The sequence below is a fragment of the Ceratotherium simum genome, chromosome 10 (assembly GCF_057802395.1).
Source record: "Ceratotherium simum simum isolate JZ-2026a chromosome 10, ASM5780239v1, whole genome shotgun sequence".
NCBI lineage: Eukaryota > Metazoa > Chordata > Mammalia > Perissodactyla > Rhinocerotidae > Ceratotherium > Ceratotherium simum.
This window is the reverse complement of record NC_141909.1, coordinates 65,296,269-65,316,701: the sequence shown is the minus strand read 5'-3', so window position 1 is coordinate 65,316,701 and position 20,433 is coordinate 65,296,269. Positions and strand designations below refer to the sequence as shown.

Below are 20,433 nucleotides of genomic sequence, written 5' to 3'. Positions count from 1 at the left end.
AGTAAATGCTTGGTTCAAATCTACACTTCCTCACGTGTGACTTACATCTTGGTTTCTCTATCTGGTTAATTAGGTTGCTAGTACTTATCTCATAGGGTTGTGAGATACATAAAACTAGTTCCCAGTAATTATATTGCAAGTGCTCCAAAATGTTCTCTTCGTTTTATATAAAACTTTAAGTGCCCAATATGTGCAAGATGTCAGGAATACATCTAAAAAACGAATAGGATACAGTTCCTTTGCTGTGATGATAAGGGGCTCATTGGACAGCAGAATAAACCTGTTAGCATCAATATAGAAAGATTACTCAATAACTTATCTGAATGAATGGACAACATATATAAGCAATACACAATAATCTTTAAAAAGTTTTATGAGTGTAGACTTAAAAAAGAACAAATGACAACTTCTAATAACTGGTATTGATTAACTATGAGGTTACATTCTGTGTTTGAAGATAATTAAAGGCATAAATAGTCGGTTTCAGGTGTTGGTAATAATAGAACTTTCACATAAGACATTACATAAAGGATGAGCAATCAGTAGTATATATTGAGTTACAACTAAATTCGGACAAAAATGTTCTATACCTCAAGCACATACAAAAAATTAAAAAGCCTATCCAAGTATTTAATAAAACACTTATAAAAATTTGTCATATCCATAAAGTTTATTTTAAAAAACTGTTAAAAACTAACCATACAGGAATATTTATTAATATACTTAAAAAGTTTGTCCCCCATGTTGAAGGAAAATACATTAGCAACATCTTCCAGACACCATCTTTATAAAAGTAAAACTTGTAGATGCTGAAATGTACTACAGTAGATTCTATAGTTTACACTTTGAATCACAGGATTGGAAATCATTCTCCCTACGCCCCCGTTCCCCCCCAATGTGGCAGTTATTATACTTAAATTAATGACATTCAATCATGTTAAACTACCACAGATCCTTAGAGTACAGGCTGCATTATCTACTAACAGAGCAAGTCTTCTCTATTTGTTCTCACATAATTATTTTAGATAAGCATTTGACTTTAGGTACAAATAAAAATACTACATCCCATGATTGTAAACATTCACCAAGAGCTTCCAGAGTACAATGAGTAATAGAGGTGGCCCAAGAGTCAGTCAGATGTTCCTCACTCGTTTGGATACTGCTGAGATTAAGAAAAAAGTTTTGAAGGCAAATTATCACAAGCCTTACTTGTATTTCTGTTAAGACAGTAGTTCTGGATATGTATTTTTAGTCGAAAACACCTGAAAGTCACTCTAAAGACTATATTAAGCACCATTTTCACTTACCTGAAATATATTGAGTTAAATTCAGCAGTATATGTATGATCATTAATCTCAGAAATGAAAGATAATGGTGGGTCTCCAGTTCCTGTCTGTGGATACACATGGAGTACAGAGTTCCCATGATGCAACAGGAACCACTCATGCACGCCAAGGGCCACAAGCAACCCGTAAGTCAGAGGCACAACTATTACTTCCGTCAGTGGATGCTGTACGAGCAGATTTAAGGCTGTATTCGGCTATAAAGAGTTCAACCTCCTCTTTAGTATTCTTCCTACATAGATTACAGACACGACTCAAACTTTCATTGGGTGAGAGGTGAAAAGTCCCCAAATAGTTTTTTAATACTATTCCCCATATAATGTATTGTCAGTATATTTACATAGGGGAGTGTTCTTATTTAAAACCATTTAAAAAAATGCAACCATGTTTTTTAAACTCTTATCCCCGTTTTCCTAGGATCACCCTCATTCTCATTTTCTGACTTCTGGTCAACTTCACATTTGTCAGACAGTTCACTGCAGTCCTTAGGCAATTGTGATGTTGCTCCAAAAGAGAATACAAATTAAAATATATTCACTGCCACCCACTTTGGGACAGGCCTGCTTGCAAAGAAAATGGTGTTCCTGGTGTTGAAGGATAACTAGGAAATCCATCCGGCTGAGCTGGATAGCTGTCCAGAGCCGAAGCTGAGTGAACCTGATAGAAAGAAGAATGTGCAGTTTAGCAGAATGCCAGATTCAATCAGGCCTGTACTTGCTTTGGCCTGTGCCACGCTACAGATATTCAGAATAGGAAAGAAAAGAAGAACTCGGGGGCAACACAAGTCTGCTCAGTCTCCCGAAATTTTTAAGAAACATTGAAACTTCTTTAGATGGAGGAAGTACCTAAAAATGCATTAAAATATTTAATATTCTTAAAAAATCAATAGGTTTTCTCAAGATAATTTACTTTAATGGCCCCTTATTTTAGCTTAAATTGTAGAAGACAAGCAAACTTTAACTGTCACGTATAAAAATTCCAGTTGCAAAATCTCCAAACTGAGATTTTAAAGTCTACGACCAGGAAAACCGTTTCATACAGGTGAATATATTCCACCACTTTCATTACCCTTCTGCAGGAAGACAAGCATAATCTGCAAGTTTTGGGAGAACTAATTATCAAACCCCTAGACATTCTCATATGAAATTTTTTGCCAATGTTGGGATATCACAATTGGTACTGCAATGTTATCACTACAGAACCTATGCTACATATGCTGCCATTTTATTTACGCCAGATGTTGCCTGCTCACCTGCTGTAGCAGTGCTGACTGTGCAGCTGCATTATGCTGTAATTCCTGCAGGGATGACTGTGAAGGATTCTGGGAAAACCCAGGGATACCCGGGAGGGACAAAAGGCCTGGAAAAACAGAACTGCCTGCAGCTTGAAGTCCCGATGATAAGCTAAAACAGTAGATAGAACAGGTCAAACTGTAGACAAGACATAAAAGCTACAGCTTCGATATTTGTCAAATACAAGATCCTAAGATGTAAAAAAAAAAAAAAATCTTAGAATTTCTCTACTGGAAGGAACCATAAAAGTCAGCCACTCGCTGATGTAAAACTTACTCTTATAAAGTACATTATTGCAAATTCAATAAGTCTATGTTTTGCATATAATACTTCTTGCTATTTTATAATCAAGTTAAATTACCAAATACAAATCCTAATTATCTGAGCCAGCGTTAATATTTTATATATCTGTTTTAACATGTTCGAAGAGCCACAAAACATTTTTTGAGCAGTGAAGTTTTACCCCAGAAAAATATAATTTAGCATCACCAAACAATTAGATTTTGACTTTCATTTGAATGATTTAAAAATAAGACTATGGGGGACGGCCTGGTGGCGCAAGCGGTTAGGTGCGCATGCTCCGCTGCAGCTGCCTGGGGTTCACCGGTTTAGATCCCAGGCGCGCACCGACGCACCGCGTGTTAAGCCATGCTGTGGCGGTGTCCCATATAAAGTAGAGGAAGATGGGCACGGATCTTAGCCCAGGGCCAGTCTTCCTCAGCAAAAAAGAGGAGGATTGGCATTGGATGTTAGCTCAGGGCTGGTCCTCCTCACAATAAATAAATAAATAAATAAATAAGACTATGATCCACAAGTTAAGTAAAGAATGATTTTATCCTCTTTCCAAACTATTCACATACCCGGCTTGTGCAACAAGGGCAGAGTTGAAGTTGGAACTAAATGCTGAAGTGAATCCTGGGAGGACAGGAGCTGGTGATGGGGCTGTGGCAGCAACGGGAAGTGGTGTGACGGCTGCCACTGTAGATGGCGCCTGCAGCCCCGGGAACGAAGGGAGAGCAGGGGTGATGCCAGGGGTGTTAGCGACAGAGAAGCCAGGGTAGGAGGGATTTGAAGACGGCAGAGGTCCTTGAGTAACTGAAAAAAGTGAGGGGACAGCAGTGGACAGGTTGAGGGGGAAAGGCGCTGCTGAGACGGGTGCTGAGGCAGAAAGCCCTGAGAGGACGGCCGCTGTCGAACTAGGATGAGGGACAGACGCGGAGGTGACAGCTGCAGATGAGGTGGCTATTAACGATCCTGGAAGAGATACTGACGGATTAAGAGTCGGGTTGCCAGTTAAAGGGAAATTATTGGTCAAAGAAGTGAAAGGAGGAAGAGCAGTGAATACTGGAGTGATGGGAGTGGAGGAACCATGTGGAGGAAGGGAAATAGAGGAGAGGGGATTTGAAACATTCAAGGGAGTACTCAAACTGGAGAGACCTGATAATGCAGGATTAAGGCAAGTAGATAGACTGATGGGCACTGATGCTGAAGTATATGCACGACCCAATGTCCCTGATAAACCTAAAGTGCCATGAGAGGGATTCACGGAATGAGATGGGCCTTTGAAGGCTGAGGGAGTAGGACTCGTGGGCTCAGTTTTGATCATAACAGAAAGAGTTGTTACAGTAGGGGCAGATGAAATGTGAAGGTCTGAGTTACTTGGGTGGGGGCCATGCAAAAGGGTAGCTGAGGAACCACAGCTAACTGGCACTGAAGTCGAAGATGATGTAGGAGTAGCTAGAGGAGACAGCACAGGCAAAGTAGAGGGAGTGGAGGTTGAATTAGCCACAGGAGATGGCAGGCCTGGGAACATGGCCAACCCTGGAGTGGAAGACCTCTGTGGGGCGGGAATGGCTGATGGGGCATAGCACTTGTTAGCAGCTAAAGCAGGAGAATCAGAGTTCTGATTAGTAAGAGAAGACAGAGAAGCCAGCCCACTTGTAACGGCAGAAGATAAAGCAGAAGGGTTGATTAAATTGGTATCATTTGACGTCAGAAAGCCCTTTAAAGCAGACAGAAGAGGATTATTTACACCAAGTGGACAAGCAACACCAGGAGCAGAACCACCGGCAATTACAGAAGGAGTTGGGTTGGATACGCCTTGGGATGTTGGTGTTAAGGGCAAGGGGAGCCCTGCAAAGACTGAGGACAACGAAGCAGAACTTGGGTTGTTGGTAGAAGCAGCAGTAGAGGTGGCAGAGAAAGGGAGGCTAGTGAAGGGGGCAGAAGTAGAGGCAAATATTTCACTGGAAGCAGGAGTGGCCCGAGGTGTGGGTGTGGCCTGAGGGGCTGGGACAGGAGCAGCAGAAGGACCTGGCAGTGCAACTAGCCCAGAAAAAACTGAAGGAACAGGAGCAGACGTTGTACTGTGGACAGAAGTGACAGGTGCAGCAGGCAGTGAAGAGGTCCTGATAACTGTTGGATTTGGCGTTGATGGCTGTGGTGCGTGAACGGCTGCGGAGACCTGCCCTGGGAACACAGGAAGGACAGTATTCGGCATGTTCATCCCAGAAATGGTGGCGGTTGCTGATGCTGAGGGGAGATTTACTGCCTTGACCGGGGATGCAGTGGGGACGGGAGTTGCAGCAGGTGTTGAAGGGTTAGAACCATGAGGAGAAAAGAGTTGACTGGCTGGTGCAGAAAATGCTGTGGGGGGGAAAGGGGCAAGAATTTATCATTATGCTGAAATGTCATATTTTAACTCAAAAGAAACGCATAAAAATTTTTGTAGTATTTAACAAATATCAAAGAAAATCAGTGACAGGTATAACAGGCTATTGCAATGCATAAATTGCTAGATTCCCTTATCCTGGTTTTCACTACAGAGCCTCAGTTAGATCCAGTTGTCTTCTCGACTCCGCTCAGAATAGCCCTTCAATTCACAGTGAGGAAGTCTTGAGAAGTTAGCAAATAAATTTTCCTTTCATATTTTCCCAATTTTTAAAAATTCAAAGAATTTATTTTAACTGTGATTAAGGTTGGTGTATTGCCTTTACCTTTTACTCTTTCAAACCACTTATCTAGAGTAATAATACAAGTCATTTCTCCCTCTTAAGAGCTTTCAGGACATCACTTTCCTTTTAGGGGCATACAAGGCCTTCCAGAACTCACCCCATCTCTCCAGTATTCTTTGTTGCCACTCTGGGAGTTGAATTGAATATTCCAGATTATCAACCTATAGTTTTCTCCCCAAGCATTTTCTCATACTGACTCCTCTACACTACCTTAACCTCTAACTTTACTTGGCTTTTCCTAGGAGCTCCTTTAGGGGCAAGAAGCCATGTCTAACTCATCTTCAGAGCCTTAGTACCTAGCACAGTGCATGGCACCTTGTATTTTATAAGTGTTTGCTGCACTGGATACATCATGATTACCTCAACTATAGTTCCCAAACCCATCCAAGGACTTATTCTCAAGACTTATAGTTTGCTATAATATTTTTATTTTGATAAACTCTATAAATAATTAACATAAGTATTCTTGGGGATGATTTGGGTTTCCTCTCTAAATCAATTTTTAAATGACTGTTAGCCTCTGATGATCTTGTTGATGCCAAATGGAAACCACGACTTAGGTAGCTAATGTCGTAATAACAATTATCATCTGCTGCCATACCCACATTGAAGTTTGTTTCAGTTGTAAACAGAGAACATGTGTTTTTGCAGTCATAATCAACTGAAAGACATTTTCATGGACTAAGACTTAAATTTTTAAATCTATGCATAATGAAGACTTTTGACATACCAAAGCTGACATGGCCAATGTCAGCTATGTTAATCACGGGTACCATAGGAAAAGAACAGACGAAAAGTGATGGCCAAAGGAGCCACATTGGGCTGAACAAATTTTACAGTTGTTTTAGAAAAGAAACATGGTAGAAGAATTGACCAACGGTAATATATAAACACACAAACTTCAAACTCAAAAGGCCTGAAGTCTGTACCCTATTTGTGTTGTAAGCAGTACTTTAGTTTCAAGAAAATAAGAGTAGCTATCATTTTAAATTTAGAGTTCGTATGAAAATGGATTTTTACTTTTGTTTGTACTGAATTTGTTTTATAAGAACTAGAAGCACAGGGAATATATACTTAGTTTTGTGTTTGTAAATAATGTACTAAGAAATTATTTAGGTCAACAGTGGTGGGAAACATTTGAGAATTCACTACCTTAGTTAACTACATGCTGAGGACCATGTAGTTAATGACAGATTGCAAGGTAAAACCAACCTGTCTCATAGTGTTCTTTATAGCAGCCTCTGTTGGAGATCTTTTTATATAATAAAGCAAAAGCCATGCACTGTTAATCATAGTGCCTACAGTTAAAATGCAACAAAACAAAAAAACAAAAAACCCCCAAAACATACCATGATAAATATCACTCTCCTGTCATCTAATTTGGTTGTTAACCATTAAACACTATCTGTCAGATCCTGTGCTAAGTACTTTACGCCCATCATGTCATTTGTCCTCACATAACCCTTTGAGACAGGTACTGACACCTCCATTTCATAGATGGGCAATCTGAGGCTTGGTGTGATTAACCAACTTGTTAAAAGATCATGCGGCTATTAAGTGGCGTTCAAAGGGTATAGTTTCAGTTATGCAAAATGAATAACTTCCAGAGATCTGCTGTACAACATTGTGCCTACAGCACAATACTGTACTGGGTACTCAAATATTTAAGAGGAAAGATCTCAATAAATGAGATCTTACTACAATAATAATAACAATAACAATGAAAAAGGTCATGTAGTTATGAAGTGGTGACACTGAGATCTGAACCTGGGTCTGTCAAACCCATGTTCCTAACCACTATACTAGTTTGTCTTTATTTTTGTTTCTTACTGTGCTTCAAAAAGGAAAAAAAAAAAATCTTAATCATGCTAAAATAACATGGCACAGGAAAACAAAGTATGCTATTCCTAACAACCGAGCTTATGACACTTAACCTATTTATTCCCTTCAAAAAAAGATCTGCTAATGAAGCTGAGTATAAAGACTGAAGATTCTTTAACCCCCTCTTCGCAGAAGTTAGATGACCTGCCCAAGCTCACAAAGCCAGGTGGTGCCAAAGCCAGGACAAGAAACTGGGCGTCCTGACAGTTCACTTAGCACTCTTTCCACCCCACTCTGCTACCTCCTTTAGAAACCACCAGCTCAAAAGCACCACTCAGGCACCATTCTCAGGGAGTGGGATTCTCCCACCCAGACTCCTGATCCCGCACCATAATGATGAGATTCACGCACTACTTTGTTGCACAAGAACCAATCCCAGATTCTGTCTCACACCGGAAAGTGTCTGCATCCTGACCACACTTATCCTCAGCTAGGGGAGGCATAAAATGCTACAGTGCTGCTGCCATCTGCAGGCATTACAGGCCACATCTCATCTTCATTTTTCAATTCCACTTACCCTTTGGCACCCCTTATTCTTTTCTTTCTAAGTTATTCTAAGTTATGCTACCCCAAATGCTTATTGAAGTAATTAAATCTGAAAGTAGTATCTGACATAGCATTTGTCAAAAACGGTTTTCATCACCGTATGTGTTTATATCAAAAAGAAATGAGGCTTCCAATATCCCGTAACATAAAGTTAATGTGGATATAATGCCACACAGCACTTAGATTACATTGAAAGTTTTGCAAATAGGATACAAAAGCATATGGTTCATTTTAAATCCAGTTGATATGTGCATTTCATGTTGTGTGTATAAAATGTACCACTATTAAGCCAGTTTTAGCAAGTATTGGTTAGATTCTTTAACCAGGAACTTTCCCCAAAGCATAAAGATTTCCAATGCACTCAACTCAAAATCATTTCAGTGAATAACAGAGCAGACATCACTATCTCTGGATCAAACCTGGTACTTACTTTGATTCTGTGTAGATTTTGACTGACTGGAAAGGTCTTCATTTTCTATATAAAAATAAATATATAAAAGTTGATTTGAAGCTTTATCAAATTATTCAACACCAGAATAATCAGAGATTGCGGTCAAGAAAAGAAAAACTCAGGACACGTATGTATACTATATTAGGAAAAACAGGGCCGGCCCCATGGCTTAACGATTGAGTGCACGTGCTCCGCTGCTGGCAGCCCGGGGTTCGGATCCCGGGCGCGCACTGAGGCACCGCTTCTCCGCCCATGCTGGGGCCGCGTCCCACATACAGCAGCTAGAGGGGTGTGCAGCTATGACATACAACTATCTACTGGGGCTTTGGGGGAAAAATAAATTAAAAAAAAATTATAAAAAAAAAAAGGAAAAACAATGTATGCCTATGGGGGAAAATAAGGAAATAAACAAAAATCATAGTAGTAACTATACGAAGACACGTAGGATTATGAGCAATTGATCCCCACCGCCCTCCGCCCGACTACTCCTTAACATATCAGGTTTTAAATAAATATTATTTTATAGATATATTTAAGAACACCTTCCGGAAAGATGATGGCCTGAGTGTGGCACCCACGAGAAAGCGCAGCCTGCAGCTGGAGTGCAAAGAACCACTGTCACTGGCTAAGCTGACAGACAGTCACTTCTCGGTACCACTGCCTACAACAGTAGGAAGACTCGGAAGTGGGAGGTGGATGCTGAGTGCAGAATCCACTGTCATCTGAGGGACCAATCTCGAAAGCCATTGTGGATCACCCAAGCAAACAGAAAAGTGGCCCCCCTCACTTGTTGCACTCAGTTCAGGAAAAGGACCTATGCTAGGAGCTGATAAGGAGAACTACCCTAGTTAAGGCTTACTCTAAGCCTGTGAGATTGACAACCTAAAACACGCTCCTCCCCACCCACATGGGAAAGGACCCATCTAACCAGACCATCAGTCAAAGGTACAACGGGAAAAATGACCTCCCATGGCTTGACAATAACTGCCCAAGAAACCAACACTGTGACAGGCACAAGGCGCAAAGGGAACCCTCAAGCCTGACATGGTGAGAAAGAAAGATCATGGCTTGTTTCAGGGACTTAGTACAAATAAACAACCAGAACGAATTGTGTCTATCAACGGAGATTCAATGAAAAAGAGAGAAAAAACCTGTGATGCAAATTAGGAACACATACACACATAATACTGCAAGAAAGTAAGCAGAGCAGGTGAAGACTTCAGATAAAAATCCGACTCCAAATTGATAACTGCAAAGAATGGTGACGATCAGAATAATATTACTGAAAGCTCAACTACTTAGTTGGAAATAAGAAACAAAAAAACTCCCATTTAAAACGGCAAAAATACACAGAAAAGGATATCATAAATGAATAGGTAAGAGACTCAGAAGGCAAAGACAGTGCAAAATAAGAGTGCCAGAAGGAGAAAAAAGAACAGATGAAAAAGCAATAATTAAACAATAATAAAAACAAAATTTTCCTAAGCTTCACAGACTTGAGTTTTCATATCCAAAGGGCTTACAGAGTTCCAGGAAAGATTAATGGTAAGATAGATCCCTAGGCATCCTGGTGAAATATCTGAACTCCAAGATTAAAAGACATTTCTGAACTCCAAAGATAAGGAATCTCTTCTTTGTAAGATTACAGAAAGAGTCCAAGGTTCTAACAAAGAAAAGAAAATTAACTGGAATTGGGTTTCTCATCTACAACCCTAAAATATGTCCTCTTTTTTAAAAAAAAAAAATTTTTTTTTTGTGAGGAAGATCAGCCCTGTGCTAACATCTGCCAATCTTCCTCTTTTTTTTTTTTTTTGCTGAGGAAGACTGGCCCTGGGCTAACATCCGTGCTCGTCTTCCTCCACTTTATATGGGACGCCGCCACAGTACGGCTTGCCAAGCGGTCCGTTGGTGCGCGCCCGGGATCCGAACTGGCGAACCCCGGGCCGCCGCAGCACGCACACTTAACCACTTGCGCCACTGGGCTGCCCCCGTCCTCTTTTTGAAGAAATGACTTAGAGAAATTGTCTACTAAAGGAAAATTAGAATGAGCATGTCAGAAAAGGGAATCAAAGAACAGAAGAAACAGTAAAAAGCCGTAACTTTAAAGGCACAGAAGAAAAAAAGGTATAGTATTCCAACAAAACACAGAAATGGATGAAAAAGGAGAGGCAGTATGTAAGTCAAACGGTGGAGTATAGCACAGCTTTTTTAGTTTTTTGTACAGTGACAACCATTAAGAATACAAAGGTAATCACTAGCAATATTACAGATAAAGTTTGGGTGGGGGCAAGAAGAGGAGAGTTAAAAAATAAAACAACAATTTGACTAATCCAAGTAAACAAAAGTAAGGAAAATGAAAAACTAGGATAAAAGAATAATAATGAATACAAAAATAAAATGGAAGGACTAATAACAAACACGTAATTTTTATGATTATTGGAAATTCCTATTAAGTCTCTCTTCACTGGTTTAAAAAGCAGAATCTAGCTATAAATGCAATTTAAAAACCAACTAACCTACCAAATAAAACCCTAAAAAAAATTTGAAAATAAAGATACAGGTAAAATACATATGTAAAATGAAAGCAAAAAGGAGTTAGGACAATATTAATGCCCAATAAGGCCAGGGAAAAAATATTTTATAGTAAAGTATAATTCAGCTGACACTAGGTCATTAGTAATAAGCAGCTAGAAATGAAATATTCCATTTCTAACTGTACCAAAAAATACCTCTAAAACCCCTGGAGACAAACCTATGGCAAAGAACCTATATGAAGAAAACTACAAAATCTTGTTGAAAGAGATAAAATAAGCCCTGGGGTGGAGGAGAAATACTACTTGACATGACAGAAAGATGTAAAGTGACTGAATGGTAAGACTTAATATCATAAAAATATCAATTCTCGGGGCCGGCCCGGTGGCGCAAGCGGTTGGGTGTGCGCGTTCTGCTGCGGGGGCCTGGGGTTCGCAGCTTTGGATCCCGAGCGCGTACCGGCGCACCACTTGGCAAGCCACGCTGTGGCGGTGTCCCATATAGAGCGAAGGAGGATGGGCACGGATGTTGGCCTGGGGCCGGTCTTCCTCGGCAAAAAAACAGGAGGATTGGCAGATGTTAGCACAGGGCTGATCTCCTCACACACACACAAAAAAAATTCTCCCAAAATTACTATATAAGTATATACATAAATTCAACTGTTTTCTTTTTTTTTTTTTATAATTTTATTTATTTATTTTTTCCCCCAAAGCCCCAGTAGATAGTTGTATGCCGTAGCTGCACATCCTTCCAGTTGCTGTATGTGGGACGCGTCCTCAGCATGGCAGGAGAAGCGGTGCGTCGGTGTGCGCCCGGGATCCGAACCCGGGCCGCCAGCAGCGGAGCGCACGCACTTCACCGCTAAGCCACGGGGCCGGCCCTCAACTGTTTTCAATTGCACATTAATTGTGTAATTGTGTTCAAAATCACATTAAAGTGATCTTAAAGTTCAGATGGAAGAATAAACATCCAAAAATAGATAAGAAAGATGTAAAAATATAGTGAGAGAAAGCTAGCCTTATTAGATATCAGAAGATATTATAAATCTGCTAACCAAATCCATATGGGATCATCACAACATAAAATAAGTAGATTGGGATAGAAAAAAAAAAAAACCCCAGCATTAGAGTCATGTGTGTATTTGAAAACTTAAGATAAATGTGGTATTTCCAATCAGTGTAAAAACTAGGTTAATAAATGGTGCTAGCAAGACTGGCTACCATCTGAAAAAAAAATTAAGATGAACTTCTATTTCACCCCTATATGAAAATAAATTCCAGACCGAATAGGAGTCTTACAAGCTCTAAATTACCTGGACTACCTAGAGTTAAGATCTAATCAAGCTAACACGGTTTCAGCTTTTCTTTGTCTCTATTTGTCTATGCAAAAATGTAAAACTCTAAGAGTGAAAGGTACATAAACAAGGGCAAGACATGATAAATTTTGGAGAAAATGTTTTACAAGTCTTATCAGTAAGAGTATGCAGCTGCAAACACCAGAACCACTCTGGCTGGTAAAACAGAAAAAGAATTTATTAAATGCTATTAAGTAACTGAGTTTCTGGGGAGGGAAGTAAAAAAAAACAAGTTCTATCCCTTACTTACACACATAAAAAAATAAATGGCAAGTAGAATAAAAGCTATATATTAAAAAAGAATCACTATAAAAATAATTAGAGAATATAGATGATATTTTCATACTGTTGGGATAGGGTAGGGTTTTCTAAGCAAGACATTTAAAACTCAGAAGAATCAAATAAACAATAATTGATCAAAATGAAAATTAAACTTTTATTTATAAAAGACAGCCAAATGAAAATGTAAGCTCAATCCGCCTTATCAAATTCGCGGAAGTTAAAAAACTGGTAATATCCCATGTTGAAAGGACATGAAGGAACAGTATGCTTGTATCCTCTCACTGGCAGGTATAAACTAGTTCAGTCTTTTTGGAGAACACTTTGGCAATATACAGAAAAATATTTATCCTTCACATCCCGTGTTCCCAACAGACCCAAGAAACAGGCTGAACAGGGGCGTGCTGGGGAAAGAGTTTAAGCCCTTCTGAGCACCGACGAGACTTTCCTCCCCATGGCAGGAGCAATTTGCCCAAATGGCGACACTCATTGTGTCAATCATACTTTTTCATAGCCTGTCCAAGTTTCTCGCTGATGAGAAATGGTTCTTGTTTCTACAACGTGCTCGAGTTCACACATGCAGGCCAAGGCCGCTCTAGGGGACCCTGTGTATCGTACTCGGATCCATCATCAGGCCCCTAAGCTTGTGCTCCCTCTGTCAGGACACACCATGTCAAACACCTGTCCCCTCCAAGTGCACATCTGTGGATGAATAAGTTATTTACTTTCAACACCCCATGATAACATGAGTTTACCTGTTCCTACTGGATTAGGAGTATATGGAGGTGGAGGGGGCACACCTGGAGCTATGACACTGGCCAACGGTACCAGACCTGCATTGTTATAAGCACCTAAAATAAAAATATGACAGAAAAAAATATATAATTTAGTATCGTTCTGTGGTCAGGAGTTCAAACCGTGTTAGTGCAGCTATCTGATTTATTTTTAAAACTGTTACATAATAGAGTTGCATTTTACATGGAGGTTTGGGTCTAGGGTTAGGTGAAAACTGAGATCAAATGAGACTCCTCAAGATTCCCATTTCCCATTGCATGCTCACTCCAGGCATAAGCTCACTGAATGGCCTGAATGGCATGGCAGGCAGAACCTGCCATACTTAAATTATTCGTCTTTTCTGTCAAGCACATACACTTGACCTTTTTAAGTTAAATGCATTAATGATAGCTTTGAACACCAATTACCAAAAAGGTAAATCAAGATGATTTACCAAAGCGAAAAGCCATAATAATAAATAACGATTAAAAATAATCTATAATTAATTTATCAAAAGGAAAATATCCTAAATAAGCTCTCTCTGCTGCACTGTTGTAGACCAAGACACTAGTAGCTGACTGTGGGCAAAATTAAACTCATCATAGCGTACTTCCTAAGTGCTCCAGATTCCCAAGAACATATACGAACATTTACTTTGCTTTCAATTTAATAAATAAACAGTGAAAAAAAATTAAAAAATGAAAGAACTTACTTGGTGCAATAGTTGCGTGTGGCCGGCATGGAGGTATTGGATAAGGAACAGGTTTATGTGGATTGTACGTTGAAGGAGGCTAGAGGGGGGGAAGTATAGCAGTTAGAAGAAAACCAAGTAAGCAGTGTCCTGGCAAAACAAAGTACAACTTGTCTTTCACACTATTAAGTGCGCGCGCTGCAATGCTGGTGGCCCGGGTTCGGATCCCGGGTGCGCATCGAGGCACCACTTCTCCGTCCATCCTGAGGCCGAGTCCCACATACAGCAACTAGAAGGATGTGCAGCTATGACATACAACTATCTACTGGGGCTTTGGGGGGAAAAAATAAAATAAATAAAATCTTTAAAAAAAAAAAAAAATATTTAGTCCCAAGAGGCTAAAAATGCCCCAGCATACCAAATGCTACTGGACTCATACATGGCACAAATGAGGGAAATTTCTTTGCTTTAACAAATGTGGTTCCTATAAATTGCAAAGGCAGATCCTGTCAAAGACTGTTGCGGAGGTGTTTATTTTTTATTTTAGTATTACATCATTTCCAGTGAAGGGTCAGACCTTATCGTAAACAGCATACTCCTCTCTAAACCCAGCCTAGGTTAATCCAAGAATTCCCATCTCTTCCTATGTAAGACAAGAAATCCACTAGGCTTTGGAATTCGGAATTCTGACAACTGCAGTAGAATGTTGACTGGAGTTATGAATTCACTATTTTAGTGTTTTTGCCTTTTTAAATCCACAAATCTTATTTTATACTTGATGGAACTTATACAAGTAACAAAGCATTCAAACAACTAGTCTTTAGAGAACCAAAGATATCTGAAGCTAAGTCAAACAATATACTTTTAATGAGAGAGAGAGAGAGAGAGGGAGGGAGGGAAGGAGGGAGGGCTGGAGGGCATGCCCTAGGGAGGGTGCACTTGTGCCCTTGGGGCAAAGGGGATCCACTGGTGGTAAAGGATCCAGATTCTTTCTGGCTCTCATAATGGCGGCCCTGTATGATGCACTAGTCTCATGCAATGACTATGATCTGTGACTATTCTGCTACGAACCACTGCCACTGGAGTTCCTGTCAGTGGACAGGCAGGGATTGCAAGGTGGCCGTGTGGAGGCCTCGAGTACTTCAACCCCAACAATCCTTCAACCCAGGGGTTGTCTTCTGTTCTGTTTATATTCCAATCAATCATTATCATCACTCCCTTGAAAATACTCGCATCCTCCTGGCTCCATTCTTCTTTCACTAATACTAATACTAATTCGGCCAAAACACAACCTTAGTTAAAGTGAATTCTCCATACTCCATACCTCCAAGTGGACAGCTGAATGAGGCTGGAGAAAAAGATAACAACAATTTGACTGGGCTTACTTTAAACTAAAACATTAAACCTCAGAAGGGCCCTTCACACTGTTAACTAATTATACTGTAGTTCTCTATACCATTCACTCTCCTAGAGTTTCTAGTATACTTTGAACTTCACAACACAAAAACAGAATTCATACTTTGAATGGACAGGAAGCTACACGTAAGAGTTAAGAATTGTTTCATGATTTATTTTCTAAACATACTGGTTTGGATGGTCCAAGAATCCGTGCAGCTATTCCTTTGCCTTCATTAGTACATTCTTCACCATCTTTTTTCAAAGGGGTTCCCTATTTAAAAAATAAATGAAAAGAAAGAAAGAAAGATAATTGAGACTTTAAAAAAACCCCAAACCAGAAACAAACAAAAAAACTCCTCACTGTATTATATTGAACAAAATATACTGAACCTGGTAGGAGTTTAAGGACTTGGATTCCAGACCCAATCCTGCTCTGGCTGCACGACTCTGATAAGGGCTGAGGAACTCTCTTCTGGCGCAGACCCATCCTAACATGTACAGAAGCACTCAGAAATAAACATGTCACTGACTAGGGGCCTCCAGAGACTCCAAGGTGGGTTTGGAAGCAATTAACTGTTTTTCCAAGTTATTTCTTTTCCTTTTGTATGTTAAGCAGATGTAACCAGCAGCCCTGAAACTGACCAAGCGAGAAACTCAAGGGAGATGTAATCACTAGCCATCCTGAAACTGACCAAGTCTCACCACAAGAGCTATGCCTATGACTTTTGCCTTATTTTTAACAAAAAGATCTCTCCAGGAGAAGCTTAGGCCTTATTATGTGGAAGCATGTTCTCCAGCTGAGCCTGTGCAAGCGAATACCCCGCCTCTCGCTTTTGAATATGCATTCCTCAATAGAAATAAAAGTTCCTGCTTCCCTTTGTTCGGGGACACCATGACTTTGGAAATGATTCCTCATGGCCTCCTATTTGCTGCAAATACACTTGACTTTGTGAGACAACTTCCACTGGTGCAGTCTTATTTAACTCAGCAGGAGGTGAGCCCACTTGGTTTGGTAACACACACACTGTACACATGGGGATGACAGAAGGGCAGGACAAGGTATGTTCTAATGTTTTTCCCTCCACAAGAGGAGCAACCAGAAATAGACTTCCAATGCTACAGTATGTATAATACTCAGAGAATCAAAAAGAGTATCTGTATTACAGTTGAGAATAGATAAAAAATGGTGTTCTTTATAAGTATTAAGTTTGATAGTTTATATTATACAAGGGCAAATGAGACCTCATTCAAGACTGCTATAAGTAACAGATCAGAATAAGTTGACAGACTATTACAAAGTGTCCCCCTAATAATGTGAGTCCCTTAACGGTACATACTAGTATGGAAGCCAACTTCCAAGATGGTCCCCAGTGAGCCTCATCTCCTAAATGTCCTTATACAGTTCCCTTCCAGAATGAATAGGGCTGACCTGTGCAACAAATAGGATATTCCAGAAATGATGGCATTTAACCTTCAAGGCTAAGTCACAAGAGACAACAGTTTCCACTTGCCTTCTCCTGGATTATTTGCTCTGGTGGAAGTCAGCTGTCATATCATGAGGTACTCAAGCAGCACTATGGAAAAGTGCTTACAGTGAGGAACACAGACCTCCTGCCAAGAACCAACATTAACTTGCCAGGCATGTAAGTGAGCCACCTTGGAAGCATAGTCCTGAGCTTCAATCAAGCCTTCCGATGACTGCAGCCTCATGAGAAACCCTGAGCCAGAACCAAGCTAAGCCACTCTCAGATTCCTGACTCACAGGAACTGTACAAGACAATAGACGTTTATTGTTTTAATCCACTAGGTTTTAAGGTTATTTGCTACACCGCAATAAAAATATATCGTTCTTTGCAAAAGTTATTTTGCAAAGAAGTTTGAAGTACACTGGATGATACAAAAAGAAGTTTTCTTTCTTATGGGACTTCTCAGAGCCTTTATTATGCAACGTGATTCTCCAGGAAGAAAACACTGGATGCAGTTTCCCAAACATACTTAACTGTGAAACTGAGGAATACTGAGAATTTGAGAAATGCTCCTTTATTAAATGTAAATCACTGCTTCTAAAATACTTGGAAAAACAAAACAAAACGAAATCATCCTCTTTTATGTTTGGCTTGTTCTGTACATTTTACACAAATACTTCAATGTAGTTTACATATGAACTTTCAATCAGTGGTGAATCTATGAATTAAGTTGCTGACATAAAATTCCTTTCCTTTGTAGAAGCACCATCAACTGGCATTTTCTTTAAATATCATAACTATGCTAAATTTCATATTTAACCACAAGAAGTTTCATATGTAAGCCATAAAAGCATGCTTACTGGGAAAATTCCATTTATGCGACTAGGTCTTCCTTTGGGATATGGATTTCCTGGGATTGTTCCACAAGAGGAGATCATAGCATGAGGAGCTTTGCAGCCCCCCTTGAAAGCCTGTAACATAAAAAAGAAGAGGTGGCTACAAAATCAAATAAACTCATAAAGTTAAGCACTCTGGATATTGGGAAGCCCGGCTGAAGAAACATGAATTAATAGCATCACATTCAATCTGTTCATCCATCCATCAGCATTTACAGTGGTGAATAGGACCAAAATTAGTAAGTAAAATCACTTTATTTAAACGAAATTATCAAAATGGTAACATAATGTTTTTAATGTCACAATTAATAGACTCCTATACAAAGATATCTTCAAAACAGATTTTGTAAATTGTGTGCAAAAAAGTCCATTTACTATTTAATACGTCCCATTTCTCTGACGACCAAAAAAGAACATTATCCAACTCGACAAACACCGAGACTCATGTTACGGGCAAGGCAAAAAGAGACAGAGACCAAAGAGACATGGTCTCCACTCTCAAGAATTTTATAATTTAGTGGAAAAAATACAAACAAACAAATAACATGGGACCTTGGATGTCCAAAGAGCTGTGCTGTTGAAAAAGCAAGAGTTATTCGGGTACACAGTGTTCAACATAATATTACACGATGATGAGATGCACTGAGGGACGGAGTGTGGCCCAGCTTGTTCATTACTGCATCCCCAGCTTCTAAAATAGTGTCTAACACATACCGAGTTAGTGCTCAATAAGTATTTATTCAGTGAATGAAAAACACTATATTAGGTGACATGTATTCCAATAGATCTATATTGTATTATAGGAATATCAAGTTATGTACACGTAGCTATATTTTACAAGTGTGTATGATGTTATAGAGGTATATTGGTTTTATAAATTGATTCACAACACATATAATTAGCTATACTATCCAGGCCCCTACTAAACACTCCAACACTAAAAATCTTCTCAATTTTTGGCTATTATAAATAGCACCATGGTGAATGCCCATATATACGTATTTGTATATTTCTATTTATTCCCTTAGAATAAATTCCTAGAAATAGAATATTTGGGTCAAAACGTATGAACATTTTAAAGGCTCTTCAAGTTCACCTCCCAGAAAAGTTCTACTAATATACATTGACCAAAGGGCCTATTCCACAGAACACTCAGGCCTAGGTTATTTCTGAGAAAGAAAGTGACATGATCAGAATACTGGATAAGGAAGGAAACCACAGCAGTAAATGCACGATGCCTTAAAGAATCTAGTCAAGAACACCAATGATGAAGTTACTGAAGCAGAGAAACTGGGGCTCAGATCTTGCTTCTGCTACAGTAACTTATGACTGAGGCAGAGTTCTCTCCTCTCCCTGAGCTGAGTGGAGGGTGTAAGGATTAAATATGATTGGGCTGCAGAAAGCAGTCTGTGTCTCCTCAAGCAGGTTTCTAATTACTAATTCAGTTTCTAGCCATAACAGTTCTGAGAAATAACTACCTTAGATGACAAATCAAATTTTCTAGGCTTGACAAGGACTATTTCTCTCACTCTTAGAAATTTTAAATTAATAAACTAGAATTTTGCTTTATTATTCATCTCTTATGAATTTGATTAACATAAGCCTGATGACAAAGCAAATTTAAAACATTCCTAAATACATAAAATTAAAGACAAAAGCTTGGAGCCTGGGCAAAGTTACTGAGGGACTGAGAATAAATACCCCATGAGGCTCAAGCTGAGTGGCCAATCAGCCTCTCACTCTCAAGCCATCTCTTCATCCTCCAGCATCCCCTTCACTCAGCTGTTTCTCCTCCACAGACTGCAGGGATGTCATTCTGAACCCATCGCATAACAGCAGTCAGGTTACTCATCAAAGTTAACATAGGAGTGAGACTGGTACTTTTTTCTTCATCAACATTCAGAAAAACCAATGTACCATTTATACAGCAATCTTGAGAAAATTACCTGTTCAAGTACTCTCTTGCATCGTTTCTTCTCAGACATATTGATCCTGAATAAATCTTCAACGGGACGAGCATTCTGGGCATCAACAATGTTTCTACCAAGGAAATAAAATTCAGCTTTTCATTTAAGAATCTGGACACACATACAGAGGCCAACAACCTTTGTTTCCCACACAAATATATCTGAGTAAGCTTTTCCCCATGACACAGGGAGAAAACTGTGATTATTTCCTTTTAATTGGTGAATGTAAATAACATGTTTACATAAAGATGGTAAATATAATAACTGAACTGAGGTTTATCTGGTTACCTGAAAGCAACAAAAGTAATACTATAAATAAAAATCACTATTTTGACATTCTTGAAAATATACCCTCTCAGTGAGTGTTAGGAGAGCTATGGCAATAGAACCAACCAGGTGTTAAATGCAGAAAAATCATGGCTGATCTAAAAATGAAGTTTTATCTTTATTTTAATTTTGTGTTTTTGTGGACATCTGTAAATATATAAGAGACTTAAAAATGCATGTGCTATAAATAAACGGCAACTTAGAGACTCTTTCATTCCGCAG

General features: G+C 39.4%; 1 protein-coding gene across 3 annotated transcripts in view; it reads right to left on the bottom strand.

The window, feature by feature from the left end:
- Window positions 1–355: 355 nt before the first annotated feature.
- PROSER1 (proline and serine rich 1) overlaps window positions 356–20,433 on the bottom strand; it is a 28,795-nt gene continuing 8,717 nt past the window's right edge. For 2 of the 3 annotated variants that reach the window (XM_087436136.1, XM_087436137.1), the window contains 9 exons: window positions 19,864–19,957; window positions 17,882–17,992; window positions 15,743–15,826; window positions 14,179–14,257; window positions 13,448–13,543; window positions 8,507–8,551; window positions 3,496–5,281; window positions 2,596–2,746; window positions 356–2,000 (listed from right to left, as the gene is read on the bottom strand). In XM_087436136.1, the coding sequence (XP_087292262.1) occupies window positions 1,878–2,000; window positions 2,596–2,746; window positions 3,496–5,281; window positions 8,507–8,551; window positions 13,448–13,543; window positions 14,179–14,257; window positions 15,743–15,826; window positions 17,882–17,992; window positions 19,864–19,957 (2,569 nt within the window). In that variant the 3' untranslated portion in view covers window positions 356–1,877. The remainder of the gene's footprint in view (window positions 2,001–2,595; window positions 2,747–3,495; window positions 5,282–8,506; window positions 8,552–13,447; window positions 13,544–14,178; window positions 14,258–15,742; window positions 15,827–17,881; window positions 17,993–19,863; window positions 19,958–20,433) is intronic. The other variant, XM_087436138.1, reaches the window with a different exon arrangement.